The 17,998-nt window shown below is 35.8% G+C and overlaps 1 protein-coding gene across 7 annotated transcripts in view; it reads right to left on the bottom strand.

Moving 5' to 3' along the window:
* LOC121168279 (probable JmjC domain-containing histone demethylation protein 2C) overlaps positions 1 to 17,998 on the bottom strand; it is a 197,078-nt gene that overhangs the window by 18,610 nt on the left and 160,470 nt on the right. For 6 of the 7 annotated variants that reach the window (XM_040998213.1, XM_040998214.1, XM_040998209.1 and 3 more), the window contains 7 exons: positions 16,369 to 16,493; positions 13,472 to 13,615; positions 13,182 to 13,374; positions 11,408 to 13,071; positions 8,922 to 9,094; positions 5,757 to 7,963; positions 1,649 to 1,850 (listed from right to left, as the gene is read on the bottom strand). In XM_040998213.1, coding sequence (XP_040854147.1) covers positions 1,649 to 1,850; positions 5,757 to 7,963; positions 8,922 to 9,094; positions 11,408 to 13,071; positions 13,182 to 13,374; positions 13,472 to 13,615; positions 16,369 to 16,389 — 4,604 coding nt within the window. In that variant the 5' untranslated portion in view covers positions 16,390 to 16,493. Of the gene's footprint in view, positions 1 to 1,648; positions 1,851 to 5,756; positions 7,964 to 8,921; positions 9,095 to 11,407; positions 13,072 to 13,181; positions 13,375 to 13,467; positions 13,616 to 16,368; positions 16,494 to 17,998 lie in introns of those variants that run through there. The other variant, XM_040998215.1, reaches the window with a different exon arrangement.

Genomic DNA, 17,998 nt, shown 5'->3' with positions numbered 1-17,998 from the left:
TCAATTTTTCTTTTGCATCCATCCTTTTTAAATTCATTTTACATGCTTTTAACTATTTATTTCTATAACTGTTCTCTGAAGTCCACAAAGACTATGACAAGGAAGAAATAAAGAACTTGGTCTGTTCTACCAATACTAATTTTTTGAAGGTCATTCCTGGGCCACTAATATGGTATATTTACTAGAATAAAATGTCTCAACTTCTTTTAAAGATGAAATTAATTAAAGTGTTTAATATAATATGTATAGCTGCACATTAAGGACTATACATATGACATTCTGTCCTTTAGCACTCAAAGTATATGCATGAGACAAGTTTAGCTGTAGCTTAACCAGGAACGAATCAACAGAGATGGATTAAAAACTAGAAGCAACATATAAATTATGCTCTACTGAGCATTTGGCTCAACTATTTTTTAAGAAGGATTTATTTTTATTTAAAAGGCAGATTTACAGAGAGAATTGGAGACAAGACAGAGATCTTCCATCCATGGGTTCACTTCCCAAGTGGTCACAACAGCTACAGCCAAGATGATCCAAAGCCAGGAGTTCCTTCTGGGTCTCCCACCTGCGTACAGGGATCAGGGGCTTGAGCCATGCTCCAGTTTTTTCAGTCCCTAAGCAAGAAGCTGTACTGGAAGTAAACCACCTGGACAGGAATTGGTGTCCACACATGTTGCTGGCAAGTGGAGGATTAGCCTATTGAGCCACCATGCCAGGCCTCCAATTATCTTTTTAAGATTATTCATTTAATTTGAAAGGTGGGGTTGTGGAGAGGAGAGACAGACACATACACACAAAGTGGTTCAGTTCCCAAATGCCTGCCAACAGCCAGGGCTGGGCCACCTGGAAGTCAGGAACTCTATTTGGGGCACCCATGTAGATGGTAGCAACTAAAGTACTTAAGCAATCACTTGCTAGCTTTCAAGGTACATCAGGAACGAAATGGATGGGAAGTATAGTAGTCAGGACATGAATGGCACTCCTTAATGGAATATGGTTCCCAAAGCAACGGCTTTCTAAAAGTACTAAGTAATACTAATAATAGTAATATTAGGTAATAATTTTAAGTGGCTTTATACAAATCTTAAAAATGCTTAAATAAAAAACTACATGGTGGAACAGGTGCTGTGGCATAGCTGCTAAAGCCATTCCCTGCAGTGCCAGCATTTCATATGTCCTGGCTGCTTCACTTCCAAGCCAGCTCCCTGAGAAAGCAGTAGAAGCCGGCCCAAGTGCTTGGGTGCCTGCCACCTATGTGAACCAGATGATGAAGTATCAGACTCCTGGATTTGGCTTAGTCCAGTTCTGGCCACTGAGGTCATTTGGGGGAGTGAATCAAAAGACCAGAGGCTTCTCTTGCTCTTTACTTACTCCTCTGTAATTCTGCCTTTCCAACAAGTAAGTTAAATTAAAATACTGTTTCCCATTATTTTTGATTAAAAAAAGTGTAAACATTTTCTCATTAAAAAAAATTCTTTCAAAAGAATGGTCATATGGGATATGTAACAATTCTACAGTTACTGTTAAAACTTAGCATTAAAGTGTTTAATATTCTTCCTTAACATGGAAACTCACTTCCACATCTACAATGGACTCAGAATAGTACAATTTCTAAAAATAAAAATATCCTCCCAATTTCACTTACCGTCTAAAGTAATAAAATCTACAAAATACTGGCGAATGAGCCGGTTCTTCTCCTTTTTTACTACGTATAAGTCTACATTCTCGGCACTTTTGTAAATTAGGCCCTATCTCACAGCAGGAGTCATCCTGTAAAAAGGATTCCCCAGTTTGCTTCAACTTCTTGACTTTTCGCCAATCTTTTAAAACCGAACGAGGGATGCCAGCTGTAAAATGAGTAGCAAACTATTAGGGTGGGATTATGTTTTGCAGAAAGGCACATTCCTTGAGATGAAATTCAAGTCAACTGTACAACTGTCATGCTATGGTAAAGACTGCAGGAAAAAAAAGCAAAGATAGTTTATATGTATATGAATTAAGTAAAAGTTCACAGCATACTATGTTTTACTGGCAGATTATTTCTACTAACCAAAGAAACCAGATTCTTGCATCAGTATACTGAAAAGGCAAAGCAAAGCAAATTTTGCAGCTGACTACACTCTTTAACAAATGTACATAGTAAACAATCACTAAAAATAGAATTCTATAAATTTATCTGTGCCTTATTATAGTACCCCACATTTGATATCAACATATTAATGGCAGCAATAACATTCAGAAAAACAGAAGAGTATTGCAGTGAAAGGAAAGAAATTAACATGATTGTATTTGTTGAACTCAAATGCATTATACAGTCAAGTATTTGTAGAAAACAATTTTTTTTTACCATACTTTACAATGTTGCTCCATCACATTTATTAACTTGACCTTTACAAGTTTAAGAACATTGGTTTAAGTCGTCTTACAGCAGGAGGAATCTTTAGACCAAAAGGAGCTTAAAAAAATTATACATAAGCTTGAACTATTCACATATATGTCAAAGATCAAGCTATGCTAGGACTAGTAATTTTTTTTTCTCTAAAGTGGATTTTTCCTGCCCATATTAATAAATTTGTCTATACGGTAGATTTAGTTTATCATTTTTGTCATACTGAAAAAATGAATAGCATTCTCCAACCCTTAAGCTTTCTAACCAGGCCCATTTTGTAATTCGCAGAAATATTCTAAGAATAGGTACTCACACAGACTTTCAGCAGAATTCCTGTTCAGAGTTCTAGTACATATGTATTGATAACATAGAAATATAATGACAGAAAAATCACCTATGTTAAAACAGGAATTAGCAAAAGGTAGAGTGGTCCAATTAAACCAGGTCCACTTACTAAGCACCTCCAGAAATGCTTTCCCTTTAATCTTTATGGCAAGAAGCTATGGGATCATAAATCCACTAGAGAAGCACTACGCATGTATACACAGATAAGTGAACACACCTCGCTTACGTCATTATAATATATTTTTAATAGACTTGTTTAAAAGAGTTGTTATTTTCTCCACTATATGACAACTTTTTCCTAGGAACTTCATAGAGCTTTTACAGTCACAAGAATAAACAATAGAACAATTACAATGCTGACCAATTTTTATTCAGCAAATTTTCTTCTAATCATTTACTTTTTAATGCTGCTACAAATAAACTAAATGCGATGTACTTGTATTTTGAATACAAAAATAATTTTAACCCAAATATGCTTTTAATGCAAGATAATGGAACATGTTCAAAGTACGGTTCACTATGTATTGTGAACAGTTTAAACAGTGTAATAAAGAGCCAGATATTGCAAAGAAAATACTAGCGGTATGATACAAAATAGGCACTTGGAACTTTTTCTTGTAAAAAAAAAAACCTGAATAAATCACAGAACCATCTATATAATGTTTTCATATAATTTTCACTTCTAGACTAGGCCACACAGGACCATAGCTAAACGCTTTTATGAATATAACTATATATGTATTTACACAACAAAACTGGTAATATCTAAAACTTAAAATTTGGAGATGAAGACATTTAGTCAATAGAAAATACCTAAATCAGTGGGTATTTCTGCTTCTTTTACAGAATAAACTTTTCAACCTGAGTAGCAAATCTACACAGCTGCTCTATCAATAGTAAATAGGAAGAAAAAGAATTAAAAGACAAATATATGCCACCTTCAAATTATACAACATCTCTTTAAAAGTTTTCTTTTGGAGAAACAAAAATTAACTAATTATACTTCTGAATAATATAGGACTTGCAGATATATAAATTTGGTGAGTTATTTCAGAGCACAAATACAACTATATAAAAATTAGTCACAGAAAAGCACCCAACTTTTTAATTAAACAAACAAACAAAATATATATATATATATACACACACACATATATATGTATTTGAGGAAAAAGTAGATATAAAAGAAATCTATTAAATCTGGCTTTAGAATGGAAAAAGAATCATACTATTATATGCATATGTAAATAAAACATATAATTAAATATATCAAGCACCAAGTAGTGGCCTAACTCCCTTTTTTTGGCTAAACATGAATCACAACAATCCTACTCAACATTAGAAGAAAAAAAGACATATTTGATTGACAAAATAAATTATCCACTAAGGCTCAGAAGCTCCTTAAATTAGGAAAGCTAACAAAATAAAGAACTTTGCTTGGCAGCTCAGAACAAAGGAAGTTAACTTTGCTCATAATCAACAAAAAGCATTTAACACATAATAATTCTTCAGATTTGGCCAACAAATGGGATTTAAATAGCTTCTCCTAAGTTAAATATTAGTTACCAAGCAGGGAAGATTTGACTCATGAGGAAAAAGGAACTAATCCCAGCCTCATCTTAAAACGCTTAGTTAGGATAATGAATAAATAAAAACCAAAACCAAAAAAAATCCTCTTACTTAGGACATATATTCAATTCAGAACATGCACTATTCACTGAGTTAATTTTATCAGCAAACATAACTTTACAAAAACTTCCCAAGTGTTAAAAGCTAGAAGATTTGTATCTTTGTTTTAAGGTTATACTTGAGTATTTAAATACCCAACACCAAAAGAAATGTTATGAGATAAAAGACAATTTTTTGCCACACTAAGTCTCTTAATGAATTCACAGGGCAAGTAAGAACATATAAGAAAGAGCAACACTGCATGCATAATGCGATATTCAAATATATGGAAGGTATCCTTCGAAGTCAAACTCCCTCTCTGTCTTTGACTATACTTGCATTTCAGTTTGTCAGTCTCTCTGTCTCTAGTTGATCTTGTCCTTCATTCTTTCACTTTCTGACTGTCCTTTTCTATGTTCCATCCTGTTTTTCTCTCCTTCAGTTTGCTCTGGTTTCCACACACGCACATAGAAAAACCTCATTCAGGGAAAAGGCACAAATAAGAGAGTTCAAGCATTCAAAAGCTTGTAAAGTACTTCCTCGAGTGTCCACATTGTCACAGATATTTCAAATACGGTATATGGATGAGAAAACGGATATAGTGAAACTATTAAGTGTTTTCTGCATTGTGCAACATACCTAAAAAGAAATAAGCAAACTGAGAAAAAAAACTACTTCTAGAATAAAAATATAAACACTTTATAGTGAATATTACTAGTTAAGTACCAATTATTCTGTTAATATGTAGCCATTAAGGAATTTTTTTTGTTGTTTTACATGTCAAAGCTTTTTATTTATTATGGACACTCTAAAGACTAGGTTCCCTGTTTCCTAGAACATGGAAATCAATGTAAGAACCTCCCTCCCCTTTATCCTCTACCCACTGTTAAAGACTTACTAAGCAGCATTATTAAATAGTTGATCATGTAATCATTTCAATAGGTTTATAATTTTGTCATCTGGCTAAGAGTTGAGACACAGGCTTCATAATACTACTTTGAGATCATTTTATAGCAATATGCATTAAATAAGATACTGAGAATAGAATTTCCCTCCCAGTTTAATGTGGTTATAAAAAAGTATTTTAGCAAATACTTTTGTGACAGCTATAATTGCATTTTTACAATTCTTAGAAATGGTTAAAATTACGAATAACCCCTACATTACTCAAAGGGTTACACATTACTACAGATCTCTTAAACATGAAAGGTAAAAGGTTTTTTTCTCATTTCATACTACAGGTATGAAATACAGAAATGTGGTTAACCAATACACACAAATCTTCAGAGAACCATGTCATTATTCTAGAAAATTTAGCTCATTCTATCAGAAATAAACCTAATTCACTCACCACTGTTACTGTTGTTCTGTAATTTCAGTTTGCTTTTTTCTTTGGCACTCCTACTGAGAACTCCATTGGGTTTCAAGTCCTCCTCCATCTCACCCTTTCTCTTCTGTAAATCGTTCTGCTTCTTCTTATAAGTTGGCTTAGGTTGACGCTTAGTCCTTTGCTCAGATTTGCTTTCACTTTCATCTGAGTCTCCACTCTCAGAGCCAGATTCATAAGTTCTTTTGGCTTTTCTCCTATTTACTTTGTCATCTTTCACATACTTATCAACTATAACTTTACTATCTAAGCTATTTTGTATATCATTAGATGTAGAGGCTATTAAGTTGACTGAACATGGCTTAATAATTTCTGATACAGAATTCCCTGAACTTTCCATTTTATTAGTATTTTTATCTTCTTCTGAATGTCTAGTGAGCCAAGCCTTTTTCAGCTTAGTATGGTAGTTTGGTTGACTTGTCTGGGATGCTTGCCCATTTCCTGCAGAGCTTGCTTTGTTAACTGTACTACAGATTACAGTACTATCCAGGGAAACAGAGTGTGATGATGTCTGATTTTTCACATTAGGTTCAGTCTCACTGACATTACTACTTTTATACTGAGCTGCAGCCAATGCTGCCTTGTGCTTTTTTAAATGGATAAAATCAGTTGTGCCTGAGAATCCAGAACTTGACTGAACAGCACTTCCTGTCTTACCGCTAATCAGTGGAACAGGAGCTGTAGTGTTGACCTTGCACTCTTGTGATGGTGCCACTGGCTGGCTAACACTTTTTGAAGTGTTACATTCTAATGATGTAGGAACCAAAATGGTATTTGATAAAGAGTAAATGACTTCTGAGCCACCCCCCAAGCTGGAAGCACTTGTGGTAGTGGCTGAAGATGTGAGCATCTCCGTTTTCGTGTTACACAATGTATTTACAGCAGACATGACTGAACTGGAGACACTGCTCTGGGAGACTTGAAAGTTTTTTTCAGATTTTATTTGAGTACTGTCTGAATTCACACTTGGCAGAATGATTCTTCCAGTCTGTCCAGCTTCTGCTGATTTGAAGCAATCTGTTTTATTTGCTCCAGTTGAGGATTTTTCACTAACTCTGTCTTTAGAAGCTAACTGCACTGCTGGCACGCTATCCATTTTTATACTAGACGGTGGACGCACAATGACAGATGCCATAGCAGCATGTGACTTTCCACTGCTTTTTTCCACATGCCAGTCAGCTTTCTCTTTGCTTAGGTTATTATTAGATCTCCACATTTCTGTCGAACTCTGGTCAGAAGAACTCTTAAAATTAGCCTGACAGTCTTTTGGCTCAGGAATTAAGGTTGGAGGCTTTTGTGATTCTTGAACTTTCACACCAGCATTTACCGGCATCACTGGAGTTAAAGTTGGAGGGGAAAGGCTACTATAACTGGTTTCTTTTCTTTCTAAACTGTGGTGGATTGGTGGGTGAAACACTGGTGCTCTATGTAAGGCAGGCATACTGCGGAGTGTATTTGTAGAAGAAACTGTCAAATGCGTAGGACTTCGGCAATCATTCCTGAAGGTTGTTACTGAGTGAGATGCAACTTGGTGGGGAAGATGGTCAGGTATCTTACCTACCATATTTTCATTTTCTGGCTGGTGTTTAATCAAAGGTGGAGGCTTTGAAAGAGATGACATAAATGAAGTCAGAGTTTGAGGATTAGATGTTGCTGCATGAGTATTACTCTGTTTATCAGCATAAATATTGGAAACTTCTTTGGATGGGTATGATCTTGGTGGTTCATTTACCACACTATTAGACAATGTAGTAAAATAGTTACTTTGGGGCAAACTTTGGGGCACTGAGTGCTTCATTTTGTACAGATCTGATACTGAGCGCTCCACATCTTTATCCTGCTTGATGACATGGCTTTTAGGACTAGAAGATGATGATGACACTACTCTGGAAAAATTATCTCGGTCATTCTCGAGTCCCTTGATTTTGCTTGTAAAGGGAGCAACATCAATACTTTCTTGAAGAATTCGACGGTGTTCTTCTTTGTACTTGTTTAATCTCTCTCCAGTTTCCGGGGTTGGCCTTTGTAATTGATTTAATACTGGATCCACAAAATGCCTATGCAAATGACAATCTTTTCCAGTCTGTGACCTACTTAGATCCAAGTCATTTTTTGCTGAAGTGGATGCAACGGACCGTAACGGTTCCATGAAAGCCTTCCTCTCCAGTTCTCTGCAAAAAAGAGAAAAAAAAAAGCATACAAAGATTCCTGAAGCCACTTTTTCTTCTAAGATACTTTCTATGCAGCATCATCTTGTTATAAAACACATCTTTGCAAGCACATTATTATTTGGGGCAAGGGAATTATATACATTATTATCATCATCATCAAATAAATCAGATAGTATATCAATATACAGAAAATTGGTAGTTTTTTAAACTCTAGGTTTTTTTCTTTTTTTTAAAGATTTATTTTTATTATGTTTTTATTGAAAAGGCGGATATACAGAGAGGAGAGACAGAGAGGAAGATCTTCTGTCTGATTATTTACTCCCCAAGTGAGCGCAACGGGCCGATGCTATGCTGATCCGAAGCCAGGAGCCTCTTCCGGGTCTCCCGCGCGGGTGCAGGGTCCCAAAGCTTTGGGCCGTCCTCGACTGCTTTCCCAGGCCACAGGCAGGGAGCTGGAAGGGAAGTGGGGCTGCTGGGATAGAACCGGCGCCCATATGGGATCCCGGGGCGTGCAAGGCGAGGACCTTAACCACTGCACCACCGTGCCGGGCCCAGGTTTTTCTCTTTTTAAAGTTTATTTATCTGAGAGTAAAGTTGGGGAGGCAGAGGAGAGCCAGAGATCTTCCAATTGTGGGTTTACTCCACAAACACCAGCAAAAGTTTGGGCTGGGCAAGATGAACCCAGGAGCCAGAAGTCATCTAGGGCTCTCTCACTGATGGCAGGGACTGAAGTACTTCGGCCATCACCTGCTGCCTTCTAGGACACTTCTAGGACATACATCAGCAGAAAGCTGAACTGGAAGCAGAGGAGCGACTTGATCCTAACCACTCTGATAAGGAATGCAGACATCCCAAGAAGCAGCTTAATGTGCTGTATGTCAACATCAGTCCCCAAGACCTAGTTTTGAGACATCATAGCTGTTAAAAACTAAATTATTTTAAGCATTGGTGAACTTACTCTTTATGATGATCTACTAAAGTCTTTGTCAATGGTGGACTGGAATGTGCTGTGAGTTTAAGAGGCCGATGAGGCTCTGCACTGGAAGGTCTCACAGGAATGTGACTAAGTAATCCAATACCATCCGCTGAGGTTACAGGGGTGGGTTGGTGTAACCAAGGACTGGGTGAATTCTTTAAAGAAAAAATTAGAGCTTAATTACTATAAAAAGTTAAACAATATCATGAAACACCAATACTGTATTCAGAAAAATATTAAAGTTTTCAGAAATAGATCAAGAAATACCCTAATATGTAACCAGTATATTTATGTGAGATTTTTCCATTCTATATAGAAAATCCATTAGTATTAAAACAGTAATTTTCAGAAATATACTGTTATTAAAAGCAAATCTTAATAGTTTAACATTCAATAATTGATACATAAAGAACATGATTTTGAATGATGTAAAGAAATATGTGTTAATAGTGAAGACAGAACGTTATTTCTAAAGTTTCACAAAAATAAATTATAATCACATTCACTTGCCAATTTATTGTAATAATTTACTTAAAATTTTCAAAACTCAAATATATTCCAGTTTACTATGATTGTTCAACCATAATTTGTGGGCGTGCGTGGTCTAACAGTTACTTTTGTGTATCAATGTTACTTTCCTCATACTTGAATAGATGGTAACAGTGACCCCTATGTTGAGGCATACATTTAGTCACTAACTTAAGAATTGTTTCTATACCATTATTGACATTTATTTGAGTTTTGTAAATTTATCAGCAGGAAGCTGATTTAATACCAAGGAACTTCCTTTGGTTGTTAACTAACATTATAAATACGGAATTGATAAGGGAAAGGCAGTAGAATTCATCTGGTTGAAGATACAATGCTGTAAAATCACTTAAATTAAAGACAAATGCTATGACCATAATCCCATTAAATAGAAAAGTGCAATGATACTTCATAAAGCTTGTGGAAAAATATAATTACAACACAGATTAACTTTGGTGCACAAAACCTGAAATCCACAGTTTTATAATATATATTTCTCAAAACTCTTAAGACCCACTGTATGCGTGAATTCCAAAATTTTTTCACCAAAACAAATCTACCTTTTAGTTTAATTTTTCATGAACTTTTGGAAGCATAGCTTAAGACTCCTGACCACACTATGTCATTATTGTTACTCAAAATTAAATGGCTCCTCTAACAAAACTGTGGTATGATCAGTACCATCTTTGTTTTTATGAATGGCACATGTAAGTAGCATTAATTGCAAAATAACTAATGAAATAATTAACATTGTCATTGCAATGGCACCCCAAGAAATCTACTCTGGTTCTGGCCCACTTTGAGTTTTCCAAAAATGATGGTATTAAGAAGTTGTTAAAACAAAACAGACTCCAAATTACCCATGCCTTTTGCAGTACTGTTCTCAAAGGCAAGAAGTGGAAGCAATCAAGATTTCTTTCAACAGATAAATGAACAAACAAAACGCAGCATATACACAGAATGTAATATTATACAGACTTAAGTTAAAAAGTCTTGTCACATACAACGATTTTAATGAGTCTCAAAGACATTATGCTAAACAAAAATAAAATAAAAGACAAACGTCATCTGACTGTATTCGTATGAAGTGTCTAACCTTGTCAAGAATTTGAAATAATTGCCAAGGCTAGAGGAAGCGAAATTTGTGCTTAATGGGTAGACACAGTTTTATTTCTACCAATGAAAAACTACTAGAGATCTACTGTACAACAGTATGGACATACTTAATAGCACTGAACTGTGCACATTCTAAAGGCTGAGATGGTAAACTTTATGCTTTTTATAAACCACAGAGATTTGGGAAAATACATGAAAAGCACCCTGGACTATACAGAGTTTATCTGAGTTTAACATTCACATCTATTCCTGTATTTATAACTGAATGCTGTTAATCACTTCTTATACACTTGCTCAAGAAACCACATAGCCAGGGAACATATGAATCCTACAGATTGTCAACTTCACTAATACTTGTTAGGGAAACAGAATCTTAGCTCTAACTTTCCCAAATACTGGAACTCTCCAACCTGAAAGGCCAAGTGCCCTTAAAAACAAGTGACTTGCAATATATATACCATTACTTCAGGGTATTCAAGTGGGAAATAAAAAAAAAAATGTTTAGGGATAATTTGGTAACATGTATCAAAAGCTTTATAATTATATATAAATTCTAATTCAGGAATTTTATTTTGAGGAACTTCCTCTGGGCAAAACACAATTATATATAATAAATCTAAATCTATAAATAAATACTACAATTTAAGTTTTACTTCAAGTTTATTTCTTAAAAATAGGTTTTTCTGACATTTTCACTTCGAGAGTTCTGAGGGTACTAAACATCTGAAAAGATAATTTTTGCTTAGAAAATTCTAATGCATTTTTGTAAGAGGAAATGACCTTAAAAATGATACTGAAACAGCATTTGGTATGGTATTACTTACCCTCCTCAAAGAAGCTTCAGCATTAACTGCATTTTCTGGGTGAACCCATTTTGAAGAAGGTAAACTAAGTCCTGAGTAAGCATGTGTACCATTTGGATACTGCCATATAATTGGGTAAAGTCCAAGCTGATTATATGAAGCAGAAGGATGGGCTTGTCCAAGAAGATGAGGGGACTGGTGCTGTAATAACTGTTGCTGTTGCTGGTGTGCTAGTGCTAAATGGCTCAAGCTGCTGGCATGAGCACTGTCCAGTCGCGGGTGGCCACCAAGTAAGGAGGCAGCAGGCACTCCAGGTAACATTGCAGGAAGTAGATGAGGGTGATGAACAGAATGGTGTGGACCACTAGTCAGATGACTATTAATGGTAGGTAATGGAGTTTGACTAGATGATCCAGCTAATAGGTGAGGTGCAGGAGTTAAGGCAGGGTGATGGGTACCTGGATTTAAACAAGTTCTATGTGATGAGGAATGAAGAGGGAAAGGATGCTGGCTTAAGAAAGGTGAAATATGATTAGCTCCTGTTTCTGGCCCAATAAGAGCAGGATCTCTGTAAACTGTAAAATGCTCATTTTTATCAATGATCAGGGGGCTCTTAGTGGTTTCCATTGTACTGCCTCGAGTAGGAACTGGATGAAAACTACACCTTGATAAATCATGTTCCATCTTATTAGCTAGTCTTCTTTCACCAGTGGCCTGGCTATTCACATGGGTACCCTTAGATTTTAAAGAATCAGGAGAATGAGTAATTTTGGGTTTAACTTCAGGTGAAGGATTAGATTTTGCCTTGTGAACATCTACTGAAATGTTAAGTTTAGATTTTACGGTCTCTGGGGGTGGGCTGCGTTTATGTAGCTTATCTTCTGAAACAGACACTGTACTTGAAGAAACGTAGGGAACAAACTGATTTTTCTCTTTTTCCATGTTTAGATGATCATTTCCAGAAGAAGCACTTTTAACATTTGATTGGGTTAAATCTACTTTAACTACATCGCTGGCCCAGCTCTGGTCAGAATCTTGTTTTGCTGTTTCCAAGTATTTTGTATTGGTAATTGAATGTTTTGAATCGCTAACAGTAGGATCCACTTTTTGAAGCTGAAGACCAAAGGTACTTGAGCTTTCCTGAACCATCTTCTCTGAGTTAGTGTCATTTGTGATGTCAATAACAAATTTTGGTGTTGGTGGTCTGGCTGTAAACTTTTCCTTTGGTAATATTTCGACTGTGTTTTCTATACTGCATTCCTGAAGAAGTACATCATTAGAATTGCGATCAGAAAGTATGGCCTGCTCAGATGAATGGATATTCATTTCTTCTTGTAGCTGTGTGTCAACACATTTCCGTTTTTCTGCTTCTTCCTGTTTCTTATCATCCTGTATTTGATCCCAGTTAGTCTGGTTATCTGTCAATGTTTCTTCTGCCTTCTCATTATTCTGGGATTTTCCTTCTTCCCCATTTATCTTAGAATTGTTTTTATTTTTCAATTCATCCTCTGGCTTCTGCTTGGAGGAATTATCTATTACCTTCTTATTTGAATTTTCTGAATCACTGCTTTCAGAAAAGTCTGAAACATTGTCAGCTCTCAGTCTTTTCATATTTAGTTTCTTTTCATCATCCTCAGGCTTCCTTCTTTTATTTATCAAGTGTTTGCTTTTACCTTTAGGATTTTCTGTAAGATTAAAACAAAAAAAGAACAGTCATGTTTTCATAATGAATACTAAGTAGGTAGCTTTAAAATGTATTTCGTTTGTCTTCACTAAGGGAAAAAGTGGGTCCTACCTCCTCGTGATATACAATCATATTTTTCCTCCTTCATCTTCTCTTCATCTGGTATACTGCTATCCGAGCCCTTTCTCTTATTTGGACGGATATTCCTTTGTTGCTGTTGCTGGTGTGTATTCTGTTTTGGTACAGCAGTTTGGGGGTTCATTGCTGGTCTGGGACTATTTGCTTGGGCACGTGTATAATGACCCTAAAAATGAACATTAACAACGACTGTTTACTACCTGAATCTGTGTAACCTAAAGAAAAGTATTTAATAAAAATCAATTGGTTAATAACATACATACGTGAACAGTGTTGATATTTTGATTGGCACGAGATCTACGTCGTGATGTAATACCAATATTTTCACCTTTTAATAAAGAGTGAACAACATCATCTAGAAAGGTCATTTGAACCATAGAAGGATCGACATTCTGTGGTTCTAGTACCTAGAATCATGACAAAAACAAAAAGTAAACCAGTTAGCTAACCAAAGTGGTATTTGGTGCAATTATTTTCAACTTGGTATAAACTATTAGAAAACAGTTCAGGATCCTTAATTTGTAAGATACTATCATACTTACAATAATCATTTCAATCAATACTAAGCTATTTTTAAGGCAAATTCATTCATTAATTTGGCACAAAGAGAGCTCCTATCTACTGGCTCACTCCCTAAACGCCCAAAGTTGCTGGGGCTACAGCTAGGACCCAGAAACTCCTGTATGTGTGGCAAAACCCAATTATTGTTCCTCCCAGGGTTGCCACTGGCAAGAAGCTGCAGCTGGGAGCAAATCCCAGAAATCAAACCCAGTTACATGGAGGACATGGGTATTTCAACCACACTATCAAAAACTTGCTGTCAAAGTTACTTCTTCAATTCTGTGACATTTCCTCAACTACTTATCAAAAATTTAAAAGCAAATACATTTTAAGTATGCTTAAAAAAAAATAAGGGTAAGAGTTAATTGAGAGTATACACTTAATGGTGAGAATAACAAAGAGGATATAGATATCAAAGTTTTAAAATGAATTTAAAAAACTTAGTGCCTAAAGTCCTCACCTTGCATACACAAGGATCCTATATGGGCACTGGTTCGTATCCCCAGTGCTTTACTTCCCTTCCAGCTCTGCATGTGGCCTGGGAAAGCATTAGGGATGGCCAAAAGCACTGGAACCCTGCATCCACATGGGAGACCTGGAGAAAGCTCCTGGTTTTGGACAAACTCGGCTCCAACTTAGCTCCGGCCGCTGCAACTACTTGGGGAGTGCATCAGCGAGCAGATCTTTTTCTCTGTCTCTCCTCTCTGTAAATATGACTTTCCAATAAAAATAAATAAATCTTTAAAAAAAAACCCACACACACACAAAAAAAACCAAAAATACAAAGTAGGGGCAAGTATTTGGTCTACTAAAACATTCAGGTCTTCTAGCTATAGCTCCCTAAATGCAGTCTCCCACCAATGCAAACACTGCCATCTACATCAGAGATCTCAGGCCGAGTTATCAGTTCACAGTGCAGGTTTACCACTATATGCACTTTAGGAGGTTAACCAGAAAATGTAGAGTTCCATATGTCTCTATTGAATTCAGTAATTTTTAAAAATAGCTGATAAAAAATGAAGAAACACTTGGATAGAGAAAAGGATTTTAAAACATGCTAATAAGTAATTTCAAAACAAAGTTAAAGAACTTTTTAAAAAAATTTTATTACTTTTATTGGAAGGTCAGATAAACAGAGAGAAGAAGAGACAGACAGGAAGATCTTCTACCTGCTGATTCACTCACCAAGTGACCACAACAGCCAAAGCTGAGCTGATTTAAAACTGGGAGCCAGAAGTCTCCTCCTGGTCTCCCATGCGGGTGGGTGTATGGTCCCAAGGCTTTATGCTGTCCCTAACTGCTTTCCTAGTCTACAGGCAGGAAGCTGGATGGAAAGCAGGAAAATGGATGGGACACAAACCAGCGCCCATATGAGACCCTGGTGAATGCAAGGCAAGGACTTTAGATACTAAGTTATTCGCCAGGTCCAAAGAATTATTTGTACAACTGAAAGCAATTTTGTACGTCTTAAGTGTAAATGATGGAGCCCAGTGTGGATATCTAGTGGCTAAATCCTTACCTTGCATTTGCCATGATCCCCTAAGGGTGCAGGTTCCTGTTTCCACTGCTCAACTTCCCATCTAGTTCCCTGATCAAGGCCTGGGAAAGCAGCTGAGGATGACCCAAAGCCTTGGGACCCTGCGCTCACATGGGAGACCCAAAAGAAACTCCTGCCTTTGGATTGGCTCTGCTCTGGCTATTGTGGCCATTGTGGGGAATGAATCAGCACATGGAAGATTTTTCTGTCTCTCCACCTTCTCCTCTGTAATCTGCATTTCAAATGGGGGGGGGGAATCTTAAAAAAAAAAAATGAGGTGAATGGGTGGATCCAGGGCTGTGGCATTGTGAGTAAAGACACAGCCAACAATGTCAGCATCCCATATGGGCACTGGTCAGGTCCTGGCTGTTCTACTTCTAATCCAGGTCTCCGCTGATGGGCAAGAAAAAACAGAGGAAGATCACTAGGTGCATGAACCCTTGTACCCCTGACAGAGACCTAGAAGAAATTTCTTGCTTTAGGCTGGTCTAGTCCTGACCAGTGTGGTCACCTAGGGAGTGAACCAGTGGATGGAAGATCTCACTCGTTCTCTCCCTCTGTCTTTCCCTTTCTCTATCTGTACCTCGTTCTTCAAATGATCTTTTTCTGAAATGTGGAAAGTTTGGCTACCTAGTACCATTTGCTTAGTGTTTTAACTAAATTCTAACCAAAGTATTTGAATCGTTTATAAAGAAGTTCTGTTACATATAATGTATATTAAAGGTGAAAAGAAATTTGCTATTTTTTTTTAAATGGACAGAAAAAGATTTCAAGTAAACAAAAAAAAAAATCAGGTAATCTCAGTTAAAATGAAGACTAATCAAGAAAAGATTTTGACGCTTATTTCAAGGACTGATCTTGCATGAGTTGAAATAAATCTGGTGTCAGTATCCCTTTCATTTGAAGTGACTTAGAGCTATGTGACATCGGTGAATTTAAATTTATTATTCATATTAGTATAGTGTAAAAACCTAAGAGATGAAAATTATTTAGTGCCAAACTGTTGGCACAGACTACATATACTGTAAAAATCTCATTTCAGAAATACCAGTTAGTGTTTACCTGATCATTCATAACGATCATGGTGCGGGTGAAGAGATCATGATGAGTAATTATACCAGTAAACCACTGGGTGGCAGAGTCTTGTCTATATACTCTCACTCTATATCCATTTAAGGAGTAAGGACCTTTAAAAAATACACAAAAAACAGATATCTTTAAATGAAGATATTTAGGAACTACCTTTTAGGAGAAATCTGTGAAATGTGATAGATGTATAATATATCCAAAGATTAGATTTGAAAATAAAGAAACCAAAAGGTAAAGTCATTTAAAATAGATAATTCTCAAACTATGATATGTACAAACTATTCCTGACTCAATGAAAATAAAACAAGTAGGCAAAAAGTTTCTAAGTTCATGAAATAAGCAGAATATAAAATATAAAGATACCGTGCTTAACAGTATATTACGATTACAAAGCTACTTAATAAAATTGGGATGGATGACAACATGGCTGAAATACAAAAATAATTTAGACTTTGATGTCGGAGTTTCCCAGTTTCAAAACTTTTATCACAGTCTCCCACAAAATTTGGATTTGGCAGTAATACCTAAGCAAATGTTGTTGATAGTCTTAAAACATGAAGAGATTGTTAGGTGAAATATTTAAATTTAGCACTTACTGTTTTCCTAAGAAAAAATAAAGTGCACTTGGGGTTCAACTATTTTTTCTCAAACACAAGGGAGGATTAAATGTTGTAGGATCTACATGTTATGTTCAGATATTCCTATTAGAACAAAGGTCATTTCACAAGAGGAGACAGTAATGGAGATGAAATTTCCAGTTCAAAAGCACCAAAAAATTCTATCAAGTACTTTGAACTTACTGTTGAGGGGAAGCTACCACACACAAACAGAAGCAGTGTATATACAAACTATTTACATTGTTTTCAAACTTCTAAATATCTCTTTATCCCTTTCCAATTCTTAGATATTGATATCCCTTTTATAACAGTTAAGAGAAGTCAACAGATTAAGTAAATATTTAAGCAAAACATTTATGACTAAATTTATTTTTCTGATTCGTAGGCTGATGTATTTTTCTATAGTGTAAGTGACTCAATATACGAACTAATGGTTTAATTAATCGCTTATCTATTTAGTAGCTTTAAAACATCAGCCTAAAACCATAAATTTACATTTCTGTAGAAAATATTCCATACGACCCATGAATGTATTCATCTACAGAAAAATAAAGATGTCTGCCAAGCATAATTTAAGGGAGATAATAGGAAAACACTGTTTGTAAGCTAAAATGTATTGTATAAATTTATTTCTTCTCTATGACCGTTTTTTTTAAAAATAGAAAATGCTTAATAATACAGAATAACTTTAAATATGACCAGCTTTCGACTCCCATCAACAAACTATTATTACTAACAAACACTGGCTTGTCCTACCTAACAGCAGCATTTGGAGTCTGCCTCACACAATTCTGTGTAAAATTAATAGAACTGTCAATATTAATGCCTTAATCTTATCTCTCCTAAGGATATACTGAAGAACAAAAAGCACTTGTTTCAAAGAAATTAGTGTGGTTTCTCAAATAAATTGCAAGGGAAGGGGTAAAAAAGTAAAGTAGGGGACATAGCAATCACAATTTGTGGGATTTTTCTGCTTTTCCTAATTT

The sequence above is a fragment of the Ochotona curzoniae genome, unplaced genomic scaffold (assembly GCF_017591425.1).
Source record: "Ochotona curzoniae isolate NIBS_2020 unplaced genomic scaffold, NIBS_Ocur_1.0 patch87, whole genome shotgun sequence".
Lineage (NCBI taxonomy): Eukaryota > Metazoa > Chordata > Mammalia > Lagomorpha > Ochotonidae > Ochotona > Ochotona curzoniae.
Note: the sequence above shows the minus strand (reverse complement) of the source record. Positions and strands in the feature narration are given on the sequence as shown.